The sequence below is a fragment of the Strix uralensis genome, chromosome 4 (genome assembly GCF_047716275.1).
Source record: "Strix uralensis isolate ZFMK-TIS-50842 chromosome 4, bStrUra1, whole genome shotgun sequence".
Taxonomy (NCBI): domain Eukaryota; kingdom Metazoa; phylum Chordata; class Aves; order Strigiformes; family Strigidae; genus Strix; species Strix uralensis.
In genome coordinates, this window is record NC_133975.1 from 12574827 (window position 1) to 12589370 (window position 14544).

Sequence of the window (14544 nt, forward strand, 5' to 3'; positions counted from 1 at the left end):
GTAGAATTGAGTGTTTAGAGAGCTACTGTATCTCTAAGGTGTTTTTTCATCCAAATTTGCCTACATTTTGTGTAACTAGATAAGTTTTACTCCTGACAGTTCTGAAGTCTAGTGGGAGAATCTCAAGTTGCACATCTAGATGGAGAGATAGGGGCTAAAATTACTGTAATTAAATAGTCCCAATTCTGAACTTCTTTGGGTTCACTAGAATAATCTCCACAACCCTGGATACCTTAAAAAAAGAAATTATCACAGCCTCCTTTGCCTTCCTTGTAGGTACAGTGCTGCCCAAAGTCTTCCTGGAACAGACCTGATGGACAGATTCCTCCTTACCTTTGCATGACCTGTCTCTGCATCAGATCTTGCCACTGGCTTCTCAGTAGGGAGGGATTTATTTTCTTTAAGGGGCTATTTAATTTCTCTTCAATTTCTTAAAGTAGCTGCAAGGAAGGTGAGATCCGTAGCTCACCGAAGAATCACATATTTGATTAAAACACATTTTTTCCTGAGTTTTGAGGATGAGAATATGCGATGGTTATGGAAGCTTTGTTCCACTTTCATAGTTAAGAGGAATCTTTCTCCTTTGCATGTTGCTTACATTTGCACAAATTCATACATTGTTTTAGAAAAAGAGATAACTGAAAGTTGTCACACTAAATTTTTCCTGTATGACTAACCTAATAGAAAACTTCCCTGGAAAATATAATTTTTCTTAGCTCATCCTAAGAAAAACTATAATCACTGCACACAAATCCTGGGTACTTTAATATTTTTACATGTGGAAAACATTATTACGGTTTTATAGCTGATCATACCAAGATTTTCAGAGAATAGCAAGTTTCACTCATCATTTTGTTGCCAACAAAGAGCTTATAATTATGCAGAGCCTGAACCGAGAATGAGACAATTACGCTGCCCATTTCTCCACTCTCAATGTGGCCAATCTGTCGTTGTATCTAAAAGACAGTACATACTGGATACATTTTTGGTGCAAGTTACCATTATCCTAAAGATAATCTGTGCAAATGTGGCATTTTGATAATTATACTCTTGGAATAAGTGTAGTAAGAGGAGAATGGGGAGAGACACAGCCCTTTCTCTCTGTTGGCTGTGTGAGTCTCATGAAAGGATTTGAACTTTCCTTAAGTGGCATCTGTGATCTTTCAACTAATCCACCATGGTGCAAATCCATCATCTGCTGGTTTGTGACCCATAATTAAGGGATACTTAGACATAGTCAGGAAAGGAGTTGAAGCTGTGGGACACAGCTGAATGGGAAAAATAAAAGATCTGATTAATGTTTTTACGTTGGAAATACATATTTGCTTATTCACTACTGCTTATGGTAGGAAACCCTGCACACCAAAACTACTTTAAAATGAAGGGTGTTTTGCCTGGAAAAGACTACAATATCTGTCCCCCATGTGTCTCTGTGCAGCTAGCAGTAAGCAGGATATAACCAAGGGAAGTAGAATGATGCCATGCTACTTCTATTAACCAAATGTGAGTGACAAAGAAAAGGAGAAAGCACCAGTATATAAAAGGAAAGCGGCGGTAATATTTAGCATTGTGTAGCAAGTACAAGAGATTGTATTACAAGATTGTATACAAGAAATACAAGAGATGATGATGACTTTTCTACCTACGCTTACTTGTCCTTTTCTGATTGCATCCTGATCATATTCTTTCTTATTCTCACTGCTTTCTTTCCTCCTTTTCTTAGGCAAAGCTTGGAGATGAAATTCTTGACTACAGGGATTTGGCTGCTCTTCCTAAAAATAAAGCCATCTATAACATTGACCGCCCAGATATGATCTCCTATTCTCCATATATCAGTTACTCTTCAGATGACAGGCATAGTTACGGGGAGGTACTGAAACATGGGTATTTTTTTTTACAATGAATTTGAGATTATCCGTGCATCATTAAACATGTTGCTGAACACTCTTTAACATGTTCATAATTTAAAAAAACCGCAACTTTTGTATCTTCAGTTAATTGAGTCATGTCATCCATTCATTCACACCTTCCAAAAAACAAGCGAGATATTCATTTCACTTTTTAGCTTGTGGAAATTAAAGAATTGTTTTCTGTGATCATTTTTTTAAACAGATGACATGCAATTAAAATATGTTTTTCTGTGAGAGGAGTTCTACATGCATGCAGTAGGAAACAGGAGCCATTGCTAATTATAATGCAGAAATCAGAAGCAAAGCCAAATGTCTTTCGTGATTTTTAAATTTTTTTTAAAGTTTACCATGTTATTTTGGTAACACAACAATGGTATCACTTTCCTATGTGTAAATTTCTTTCAGCTGTCCCTAAAGTTCATTCTCATGTCATTCATGCATTTCAACCTATTCATATGCAGAGCTAATATTACGCAGTTTGTGCTAATGAAATCTAATTTAACATAATCTTACTAATTCTGGTTTTTGTGAAGCATATTTGTATATAACCTGTCATGCAAGTTAGCTTTTCTTCCCTAGCCATATCTACCTTTCCTTTGAATTTCTGATTTCTTTTATAATTTTAGATACATTTTTACAAATCAAACCTCTTAGATATACTAGGTATATTAGCAAGATAATATATAGTATATTAGCAAGGGTCTAGAATGGAAGTCTGCTTTGTTCTCTATAGGTGTAAGTGAATGGGTAGAAATAAATGTTACAAATAATAGCCATACTATTTATAATAGCCGTAGTCCTGCTATCACTTACACCATTTACACTTTATCAGTACCACTAAAGTCTCAGTACTTCTCCCAGGTGAAGTGCAGCCCATATTTTAGGTTTTGCAGACTCTTTTCCAACCCCTCTCTGTACTATGCTGAACCACAGTAGCTCCATTATAATGCATCCTAAAAGAATTAAGACTGTATCTGGTAAAGGGTTTAAATGGTATTTAGGTTTCTGATTTCACAAAACCGAAAGTTGCTGCCTAGCCCTGAACTTATGGACTATAAACACTTCCTTTCTGTGTCAAAATTCGTGGGTGCTGATAATGTTTGTGGGCCTCCTCAACTGCTCATTTTCATCTAGACTTGGCAGAGGTGCATAGACTAAACAACCTTCCACCCAGCTCCTGTGAGGACTCAGTCATTGCACCCGCTCTGAGGTGATTTTGGGCGGTGCTCGCAATCCAACATACACATTTTCGTGGTGCTCCAAATATTTATATCCTTGATATTGGCAGGGGAAAAAAAAGATCCTGTCTTCCAAATTTCAGCATCCTGGCTACTACCTGCAGTTGCACTAGTTTCGGTAGATTTGCTCAACTCACAAAACATAGCGTTTAATTTTGAAAGGAAAATGACTAAACAGCAAATTGTCAAATTACATGATGTTTAATTAAAAATGAAATAGTACCTGGCATTTAGCCAAGGTCAAACCACCACAATAGTACAGATATTTTACTTTCCCTTAGAACAATCAGCTCTGAACAACAAAGTTCTAGTCTAGATTTGCTTCAAAGCAGATTTAGCTGGGGCTTATGTGTAGTTTCAGGCAGTTGCTTTAAATGGGAGTTTCCCTACTAGCAGTACTCTGTGACACAGGACTGGCCTCACCAGACCCAGGATTTTGTAGTAGAGAAATCAACAAAAGCTTCATATGAAATTATTTATATCTTATTCCTTATTTACTTATTAAAAAACAAATACAAAGAAAAATTGCCCTGACTTAATTGACAGGTGTTTTTCCTAAGTCTATCATGTGTTATACATGGATATTGATATTTTAAAAGTAGTTCTCACAAGTAACATCATGCATGAATTTGTATCACTAATTTGTTGTGTGTTGCTGTTTGCAGTCACCTCAGTTGCTCTCTCCAACACCTACTGAGGTAATCCCCAATGCCTTTGTTCTCCTGTTCTGACCCATTTTGTGATGCATAAACCCAGTCATATTGATTACCAGCAGCATCTGAAATGTGGGGTTTGCCTCCTACCTCTACAGTGCATGGGGTTTTATCATTTATGTTTTTCACAGTGTTACTTGTGTTGAATACGTGCTCTGCTTCTGGATTGTCATCTGTATGCATCTACCTCCATGGTCATCCATCTTTCTGCTTTCCAAAATAAAGGTTGTATGGTGGTCACTTCTCCAAGCTCTACTAAATAAATTACATTGGGAAATATGATTTAAGTTTACATTTAAAGCTGCCAGCTTGAGTTGGATTAATGCTTGGCATAGCTTTCTCTTCTTTTTTTCTTTTTTTTTTTAATTCCACAAATAGTTAAACTACTTATACTATTTGTGCACACATAATGTTAAATCATTTGTGCATACCTGAACTTCTAGGTCTGTGTATTTTATTGAATGTGTATTAATGATCAAAGCCAGTCATTGTTTCAAGAAACATCACCTTGGAAGCAGGGATAGCATTTCACATCATTTCCCAGATAGTAGCTCAATTACATATCACAGGCCTGGCTAATTTCTCCATTATCCCAATTTTATGTATTGCAAAATTTTGGTATTGGTGGAGAATGGAGAATTTCTGTTAAGGATTATAAATCACAAACTGTGACTATAACCACTGGTTAAACAGAGAAGTTAACCAATAGAGATGTAATGTTATTGATAGTTTAAAAATAAAAACGTGCTTTATTTAATAATGGATGTCATGAACATGATTGACTGTTCCTTACAGAGACACAAAGTACACAAAAGGTAAGTTCTGAAACAATCAATATGAAATCTTGATGTTTTGGAAGATTATAATAATTTTGTTTAAATTAGCTACCAGTTATCAAATTGTCAATACTGTTAAATTCCAAAAGTGACTGGTATGGAGGTTGGTGCTGCCATGACTTGTGTTATGTGAATGCTCCCACATTATCCAGATTTGCCATGCTTGCTGTCTTTCTCTAAAGAGTCTATGATCAGGGGCTCAGGAATCATCATCTGCAAACTTGTCACCAATTTTGTTGCAGGATTTTTATTAGGGGAAAATTCCACTGTATCATACAATCAGACACATCATCAACCATTAGCTAACACTCATATAATATTTAAATATCGTTACAAGACTTTCTAGAGGCATTGCTATAGTGCTTATAAATCTCTTCACAAGGGTTATAGTGGGTATTAACTAATGTAGTTACTTTGTGAAGGAAACATCTCAAACTGGGCATAGAGGGGTTGGTGGCAGAATGCCTGCAAAACTGCATGCTTGGGAAGACATCATTTGTTCTCACTTTTTTGTATAATTTCTTCTGAAATGGATATTAAAGCAATAATGCTACTTACCACTCTACAAAACTGATTTTCTGTTTCTGAAAATGCAGTCAGTGACTTTAGGGTGAGGTGGAAGGGATGGAGCATACCTGAAGATGAGAAAAAACAATGATGGAAGAACATTCTACATCTCTGTGGAGTCAAGGAGAAGCTGAATAGGAAACCGCATTCATCTAAAAATGAATGGATGGATATAATTAAGTTGTCCTGATAGGAATCTGGGAGATGATGATGGGGCTAAGTAGGATATCCTATGTTTAAATGATGAATGATCCAGTGGGAGTCATGCAGATGCCTAAAGAAGTCCCAGTATTCATGACAGGTGACTAATACCTGCTATGGTATAGCCTGTCTTCACTCACTCCTACTGGAACAGGAGAGGGGAAACATTTTTTGGAGCATGACTTTCCATAAGGGAGCATCTGCAGGTTACATTGGTTTGTTCTAATTTGTAGTTAACTCAAGCCAGTTCTTGCTTGTCTTAAAAGAAACAAGAAATTTGAATTTCCTTTTATAGCTAGTTTACAAAAAGTAATTTCCACATCTGATTCACTCAGTAATGCTTTTACTGTTAAGAAGACACTACATGCAAATTGCAATTGTAATTTAACTAGCTATAGGGAGTGACGAGATTGGAATGGGTGTACATGGTTTTAAGTGGTTAAAGCTAAGGGTTTAGTGGGAATGGGTTGTATGACTTGCTTTGCACAATGCTGCGGTATTAATGCTAATGCTATATATGAGTGTTTATATCACTTCCCTAGCTAGTAATGACCATGTTGTAATATGGTACGCTGGGCAATTTGTACAGCAGACACAGTTGTTTCTGTGATGTAATGAAGCCAACAAATGCTGATTTTTGTGTTGCCTGTAGCCATTATGCGTCCATTCATATGAGTACAAAGTGACCATAGCAGTATCACGCTAACCTGATTTCATCTTCCACCCACTGGTGTGTGTTCAGGGAACTATACTGTCCTGAAACAACACTTCTACCGTGTTATGTTCTTTTCAGATTACATTGTCATTTTAAATTCATGTATGTGCTGACTTTCCTGGGAACATGACTGTTCTCTGATACTTGGCAGAGCTCTTTCAGTCACACTGTGGTAGAGGTGCTTACAGCTGAAAGCAACCTCATTTCATTGAGATTGCATGGAGTGTTGACAGCATTGACTTCCATCTACACTGCACAGAAACGTACGAAATGTCATATTGTGCCTGTTTCAGAAGTTATTTCTCTTCCCTGATGACATATATTTCCTTTCTTCCTCTCAGGGTGACCAAGATGACAGATCTTTCAAGCAGTACAGGACTTCAAGTCCTAGCTCTGCTGGCTCACTGGGCTATGGTCGCTACACTCCAACCTCCCATTCTCCTCAGCATTACAGCAGACCAGGTAATTGAAAAGCAGCCCTACTTATTCTCTAGATTTTTCCACTACTTTGTCTTATAAGTAGAGCAGACTCTTGTAGACAGGGGTTTAAGGTGGAGTAGCAGTTCATTGCAGTGATTTATTTATGGTGAACAGAGTCCTATGGGGAGAAAGGAAACAAGTACTTCAGGAATGAGCATCTAAGAAAATGAAAACAAGTATCTAGAAAGATTGATTTTATGTATCTGTAAGCAGAAGATAGAAGAGTTTAAAGGGCTTAATTGTGGTCCCATCCTGCCTGAAGCTACACATTCAATCCACAGCTCTTTCAAGGTACAGCATGGTAGCAGTGAATGCACGCAAAGCCAAGAGGGTGACCAAGTGACTTCATCTCCTTTTTTGTACCTCAGGGTTATGGTCTGTATGTCCTCTCCATAGTGCAAGAGCTGGAGGAGTGACTAGGGGTTCTAATGACTGGGTTTTGAAGGCCAAGTTGCCTTAATTGAGAACTTACAGCAATGTTTATTGCAGCTTTGGGCTGTAGTAGCAGTTGTGTTGGTGCTCTTATCACACAGAGAGGAGGGGTCACCTCCTTTTGATCTTTGCATGGGAGTCCCTTACAAAAGCCCATTCATATTTGGGCACTGTACAGAGTTTTATCCTTAGAAATAATCAACTAAACTGCTCAAAATTCATTCTAATTTTTCTCCACTCCCATCATTTGGGTGGAGAATACAGAGCATTTATATTATTTTCTTGGTGTCTTTTAATTTCATTGGGGATACATTATAATGATAAACTAGTTTGGAAATTGGGAGTTCTTAATCTTTCCAATGGAAATGAAAATTTTACGGGTAACAGAAACAGTTTTTACAGGAATTGAGTATTTGTACTGCATAAAGTCTTTGACAAAGTGAAAATGAGATTGAGTATCAAAGATCTATTAAAGAGAGGAAAGATTAGTCTCCGCTGAAAGTTTGGCAGCTGTGTGATGCTTAAGCTTAGCTGCACACTGTTAAAGCAAGGAGGAAGGAGGAAAGAATTTCCAAATTCTAATGTTTTACAGCTAGATGATAGTCATCATAATTGCCACTTTTATTAATTGCCATTAGTCCTCCAAAATATGTTATCAGGATGTTATTACAACAAAGCAAATAGAGATGACTTTTGAGAACATTTTTTAAAGTACTTAATAACATGTCTAACTCTCAGAGCTCAAATAACTTCATGATGTTTCTTCAAATGCTTAAACTAGCCATGCACTTGAGTGCTCTGGTGCATTGTGAACTAAATGCTACCAGCGTGCACTGACGGCAGTGAGAACTGGACCCACTCATAGCACAGTTCTCAGCAGAGACAAGGCTCTCCCCATTTCATTTCATTAGATCCATTATGAGCATATATCATTCCCTCTTGCAGCTTTTGAAAAATGCAGGTTTTCCCCTGAGTGCAGCTATGCTTTTTGTGGTGCCTTTTCTGGAATATTTTCTGATGCGTTACATTATCAGCATTTCTGTCTGCAGAAGGCCCATGTCCCTTGGCCAACCACATAGTATGGCCACTGTGATGTTTTTAGCAATAACTAGAGAAAGATGAAGTCTTAAATATAAACTATATGTTTTCTAAGCATCGGGAGGAAAATGTTCCTGAAAAAAAAGGATGGCATTGTAATTTGTGGCTTTCAGTAAGTGAACTAAATAGTTTATTTTCACTTACTCTCTGTTGCCCCCAGCTGGTACTCAGAGTCTTGGTACCAGTAGCTGCATCTCCCTGCCCCAACACCCAAGCCCTACATCTACATTCAGACATCATTACATCCCTTTCTTCAAAGGTAAGGTCCAGGAATGCAAAACCGTGCTGTGATACTGTAGACTTATTCAGATGTGTTCCACTTTTATGTCTGTGCAAGCATGGCTTCCACTTGGATAAAATTTGTCTTAATTTTGTGCAAGTGCTTTCTTGATGTACTGTGTAAGTTTTAAGAACTGAGTGGGTATGGGTTGTTTTATTTTTGCTTTTTTTCAGTAAGTGTTAAGTGTCTTTCAAAGGGGTGGAGGGAAGGAATTAGCTTTTATAATGAAAATGAGGGAGGGAATAATTTAAAAGTCTGTTCTAAAATACAGTGCTTACCCTATTTTGGTGATGCTAAATAAATATTATAACAAGCTTATACATGGGATCCAACATTGGATGATCAGTTATCTATAACCATCTAACCTACATTTATCCTACATTTAGATATCTTCATATTATTTGTAGCATTACCAAAAATGATGCTAGATAATCTAGTTAAATCAATATAACTGCACTGATTAGTAAATAATCTGTGCCACACATTATAACAGAATAACTGAATCTATTCTCCTTGCCATTATTTTTTTTTTTTTGTAGTGGATATTAACTTTTAATCACCTTCATGTTGCAGATGTGAGACAGTACTGAGGAATGCCAAAAGCCTTTGAGGCAAAGGCTTTTTTTTTTAGCTAGTTAGTTAAATGTCAGAAAGAGAAGACATTCAGCTACCACATGTCTTCCCCTGTGTCTGTCCTCTCTAGTAACAATATGAACTGGAAGGAGACATGAATGGCAAATATTTTCAATGCCTGTTCCTTGACTCTCATGTACTGTTTGATTTAATAAAGCAAAACTGTTGTTCTTGCCCTCGTAACCATAACAGAAAAGGAGGTGACCCTCTGCAGGAACCAGACTTGCAAACTCAAGTGAATAGCAGGCACTCATTGCCCTTGGAAAAATAACTAATGCATCTTCATTGGGCACTAATGCATCAGTTCTGCCAAAGTCAGCTGAATGTCACTAGTATAACAGGAACAGAATCAGGCTTGAGTCTTCCAAATATGATCCCCGAGAGAAAATTTTGGAGGAAAAATCTGATAAGATTAAACTGTTTGTTGTCATTTTAAAGTCTACCTGCAAAGCTTCTTCCCACAACCACAAGCAGTCACCCCCACTGCATTTCTTGGAAGGCTGGCACACACCCTGGTATTCTCTGAGGCACTGCTTGAACAGTTTTTTGATCTGTCCTCTAGATTTGGATGATATTATCCAACCCGATATACTGAGTAAGAAAAACCTTTTTTGTGTGCCTCAGTGCACGATTTCACGTTATGGAAAGCTCTTGTTTGAAAGCCCGCCTGCAGTTGCTTAGCAGCACTCCTGTTAAAATGAGTTTCTGTTCGGCGCTACCTGTTGTTGCTCAGAGCAGCAGCAATTACTTAGTGCTGCTGTTTGGAGGAAGAAATCCTCAAGTGGCAGCTCTTTGTGCCCAAACAATTATTAATAGTGTGCTCAAAATTATAATATTTTGCAATTCTGCAGCACTTTTTATCAAGCAGCTAAAATGTTTTGCAAGCAGTAACTTACAGTGCCTCACAGCAATCCTATGAGGCAGATGGGTCCGTTTATAATTTTCCTATATAGGTAATCCTGAGCCCTGCAGAGGTTGTATAGATTATCCACTGTTTTACACTGAGTTAACATCTCAGTCTGAAACGAGTCTGATTTGCCCCCATCCTCTTCAAGGTCTCTGAATTCTTTTCTTTGAGTTGCAGACTTTTTTCCTTATCTGGAGAAGTCTTTTGAGGGTGTCAATGTACTACTTTTTTCATTTCAAATTGGTTAGTGTGGGAAGAGTAGGATTGTACCAATAGTGGCTTTGTATCCAGACCAAGGATTATGTTGCCACTTCAGTTTTAACAAAGTGAAATCATGCTCATTTAAAAAAATGTGATTAAATCCAAAAATAATACACAGCTTAATAATGCTAGAAGTAATCTTTGTAAAACCAGCGCTCCACAATTGTCATAAAAATATTTCTTTTAAGCTTCCAGGAGACAGAAATGTTACAACCCTAGGGAAATTAAAACAGGCAGAATCTTCCTTTTGAATTCACTGAGTTTGCTTCATATTCTTCCTGAGAATGACATGGTTCATCATTTTTCCAGTGAAAATATGATTACCGAGTTCCTGTTCTTTCTTCAGTATACTGTAGTCTAGCTCCCATGAAGGGTAATAGTATGAGCTATTCTTTATCATGCAGACAAATGATTTGCTTGTGCTCTTTTAAGGATTTTTGTCTTCAGAATGTCTTAAAAATAAATCCTGCGACAGCCTCACTTCAAGAAATCTTTACTGTTCATGCCTTGTGAATCATAGGGTGTGATATTCCAAGTACCTACACTTGGTGTAACTCTTCCTTTTGAGGTGATGGAGTCAGTGAGTGACCAGGCTGTGCTGAGTCCTGCTGAGAAAATGCTTACTTAAAATGTGGTGGAAAGTATCTTGCCTTTCTAGTGCAGGAGCACAGCTTGCAAAGCCCATTTATTTGGCTTTGAAAGCTTGAAAAGAATTAGTCATCAAACTTCAAAAAACTTTGTCTAGTTTAATGCACCATGTGCAGAGATATTAAAGGATTCAGTTTCAGGAGTCGGCGTCTGACATCTCTCTCATTAGGCCAGTGGTATCTGTTTGTTCAATCCTGAACTTAGACAGCTCTTACTGTATCTTGTTAGCAAATTTCCCATCCTCCCAGATAAGATAAAAGCTGACTAGAAAGGAGGTATAAACAATATCATGCTTTTGCTGACAATCCCTTGAAAAGGGAGCATGGTCTGAGCTCTGGTCAGTTGGCTCCACACACAGAAGGTTAAAAGAGCAGCCTACCCCGTCAGCAGCCAAAAGACACAAGGAAGTTTTTGTGGTTGACACTCAAGTTCAAAGTAAACCTTTCCAGATTCTTTCCAAGTTAAACAAAATCCAAGGAAGAGTTCATGATTCTGGTTTTTGGCTCTGCACTGACCAGTAGAGCAGATCACAGCCTTTAGCTGCTTGTGGCAGAAGGCAAAACCAAAAGTTTGAAAAATCAGTCTGGTAGTTGTATTTTCTCTGAGACCTTATTTGAAGTTCTTCTTCAGTGTATACCAGGCAAACCTTGAAAGAGACAAATTCTTGGCAAAGTCTCATTTTAGCGACTTTAATTATAGGCTAGTTTAAATGACTGACTGTAGTTCCTCCACATGAACTTTCTACACGGGTTTTCAGTTTGTATTCTTGTTGAATACTTATTTTTGTATGCAAAATGTGAAATACAACTACTCTTGTGGGTTTTGTCCAAATCAGTGACAGAATTAAAGTTTAAATGTGCATCGGCTTGTACGACTGGGCTGCAGGAAGAACCTTTTCCCTCATTTCATCCTTAATTCTTCCCTTTTGAGCAAGATAGAGGTGATGGCTATGCAAACTGCTCCACACAGATGACCCTTGCATTCAGCAGTTTGCAGATTTGCTGTCCTCTGGTGCTTGTGCTTGCATCCTGTTTTCTTACAAGTTTATTCCTCTTAATCAATGCTTCTTCATGATTCCTCACTGACACTCTACCTTATCCCTGAAGAACGACTCGCTATGTGTGTAAGATACCAGCACCTTGGGGTCACTGCTCAATTAAGTGATTGTTCAGGCAGGTCATATATGAATATATTTTATATATTAATAATATATAATTAACATATAATTTTTAAGTAAATGAGGAATGAATACACTGTGAAAATCACTTGAAAAATTTCCTTTTCTTTTTCAAATAAAAAATTCCAATAGTAACATCACATTTGGATGAATGACATTACAAGATTTTTTAAGGTTTTTGGAGTTGTAAGGGACCTTACTTAAGTGTCTCCTACTGCTCTTTGCATTCAAACTGGCTTCTTCCATTTAGTAAGGATGATCACGCATCTGGGCAGCAAGCAGCAAAGAAAGAGGAAATTAATAAATGTGCAGTGAAAACCTGTCACCACTTCTTTCCTTCCAAGAGCAAAGCAGGAATCAAGAAACTGAATAATTGTCTGGTTCCTTGTCTGAGGACAACTTGACTGCAAGCTGGTGGTGATGCACCAGATTTTTAGTAATTCCATAATTCTTCCCTTACTTTTTGGAAGGACCATTGGCTATCAGCATGTGCAGTTGAGATTTCAGTTTCTCAGCTGCTCAGATTACATTTTTTCAACAAGAAATCACTGTTATTTGGTATACAGTGGTAACAGCTGAATAGTTTCTGAGTTTTAATTTTTCACCAACTGTGAAAATAACAGACACAAAATGTAGAGCTGATTAGTTAGTGTATCATCATGAGATGCACAGCATTCTCTTCTGATGTCGTCTGGCCTGTTTCTGCTCCCGCTGAGCTCAGTTGCGGTACCCAGCTGACTTCAGTGGTGCATGTCAAGTCTGGCTTTGGTGACAGACCGATGACCATGCATCCACTGCTTGTCAGCAGAGGCAGAGACCACCTCCATGGGCATGGCCTAGACAGTTAGGGTAATCCAGCAGTTTTATGGTTATAAAACTTCTCCTCCCTGAAGGCAGAACTCAGTTACAGATCTCGTGCTCTGAGCTGCTGCACTTTCTTTATCCCCAAAAAACTTGCTATAATTTCATTGTTACTAGCCATTAAATTTGTGCTTCATCCACACTAAAACAATAACAGTGAATTAACAACCATTTTATGTTAGAATAAATGTCATGTTTGGCTTCCAGTTGCTTAACAGTGCTGTAAATTAATAGGATTTTACAAGTCCCAAAAAAGTAGAGCTTTACTTTTTTGTTTGCCAAGCAGCACTATAATGCCATAGAGTATGCTTCAGGGAAATAAGCTAAGAGGAAATGAATGACACCTAATAAGCATTTGACAAAACAAGTGGAAAAATGGATACGGATAAATCCTATGTATATCTTGAAATCTGGTGAAGTGACTATGGCATTATAGAACCATGACTTGATAATCCAACTTTGTTTGCATAAATAAAAAATGCTGTGGCATGTTACTTGTGGGAAAAGTTTGCAATTAAGAACCAAATTTCAACATCTGTTTTTGTCACTGATATATGCAGGAATGTTTGACTTAACCGTAACATCTGTTTTTTGGTCTAGTCCTGCTTTGAGATAACTTAAACACTACTGAATTATTTCATTACTGGTTTCAGGGGCAGGCCATGAGCCATAGCATTAAGCTTTTAAAAATATTCAGTTAAGGCTATGCAAAACACATTACAAGACTGTGGATGTTCTTATCCTTTTTTTTTTTTTTTTCTTTCCATTAAAGTGTTGTTGAAAGAGGAACTTCAGTTTCAAAGTGGGGCAGTTTAATCTGATATTATCGATCAGGTATTCATTATTGATGAGATGTTTGGAGATTCAAGCTAGTACATTGTGCTGAAAAATAATGGGTTTTACGAAAACCATATATTTAAAACTGTTGGATTAACAAGTCATTCTGGACAAGCTTTTATGCTTGAAATACTCTACTTTGCCTTCCATTTTTTCTTTTATCTGCTTTCTTTGCTCTTCCCCTTGGAGGCAGTGAAAGTGGTCGGAGCACTCCAAGCTTATCCATGTACTCAGACAGCAAATCTTCACCTTCTGTCTATCAGCAGGCTCCTAGGCATTTCCATATTCCAGGTAGGCATTCACTGCTTAGCTTTTGATCTTCAATTGCTGACACCTGTTTATTCTCTTCTGAATGTATTTTTTTTTTTGCACTGATTTGTGAATTTCAAACTGCAAGAGAAGAAAATGTCTAAGTGAAAAATCTGTTACCTGTTAAACTTCATGTCAGAAATAAAGGAGTGAGAGAGCTGTGTGCTTATGTGTATATAAAAAAAATTGCATTAGAGGAGGCACACAGTGACAAATGTTATTAAGCCTACAAAGATACAATTATTTATAGTGCCATGGCTGCATAGGTCTGTTGAATACGTGTGCAGGAGGGAAGGCTGAAGGTGTTTTGGTTTTGGCTTTTTCCTTATCCGTCTACTCTCTGAATTAAAGAGTCATATTAACATAGACTTTGAAAATAGCTGGAAGACTTAGAACTCCAGGAAGCTCACTGTGGCTGTGTCTTTGTATAAGTACTATACT

The 14544-nt window shown here is 37.5% G+C and overlaps 1 protein-coding gene across 8 annotated transcripts in view; it reads left to right on the forward strand.

Annotated features, from left to right (window-relative positions):
• ABLIM2 (actin binding LIM protein family member 2) overlaps nucleotides 1-14544 on the forward strand; it is a 149933-nt gene that overhangs the window by 104551 nt on the left and 30838 nt on the right. For 4 of the 8 annotated variants that reach the window (XM_074865675.1, XM_074865677.1, XM_074865676.1 and 1 more), the window contains 4 exons: nucleotides 1724-1870; nucleotides 3814-3846; nucleotides 6522-6642; nucleotides 13984-14085. In XM_074865675.1, coding sequence (XP_074721776.1) covers nucleotides 1724-1870; nucleotides 3814-3846; nucleotides 6522-6642; nucleotides 13984-14085 — 403 coding nt within the window. The remainder of the gene's footprint in view (nucleotides 1-1723; nucleotides 1871-3813; nucleotides 3847-6521; nucleotides 6643-13983; nucleotides 14086-14544) is intronic. The other 4 variants (XM_074865679.1, XM_074865678.1, XM_074865682.1 and 1 more) reach the window with 4 other exon arrangements.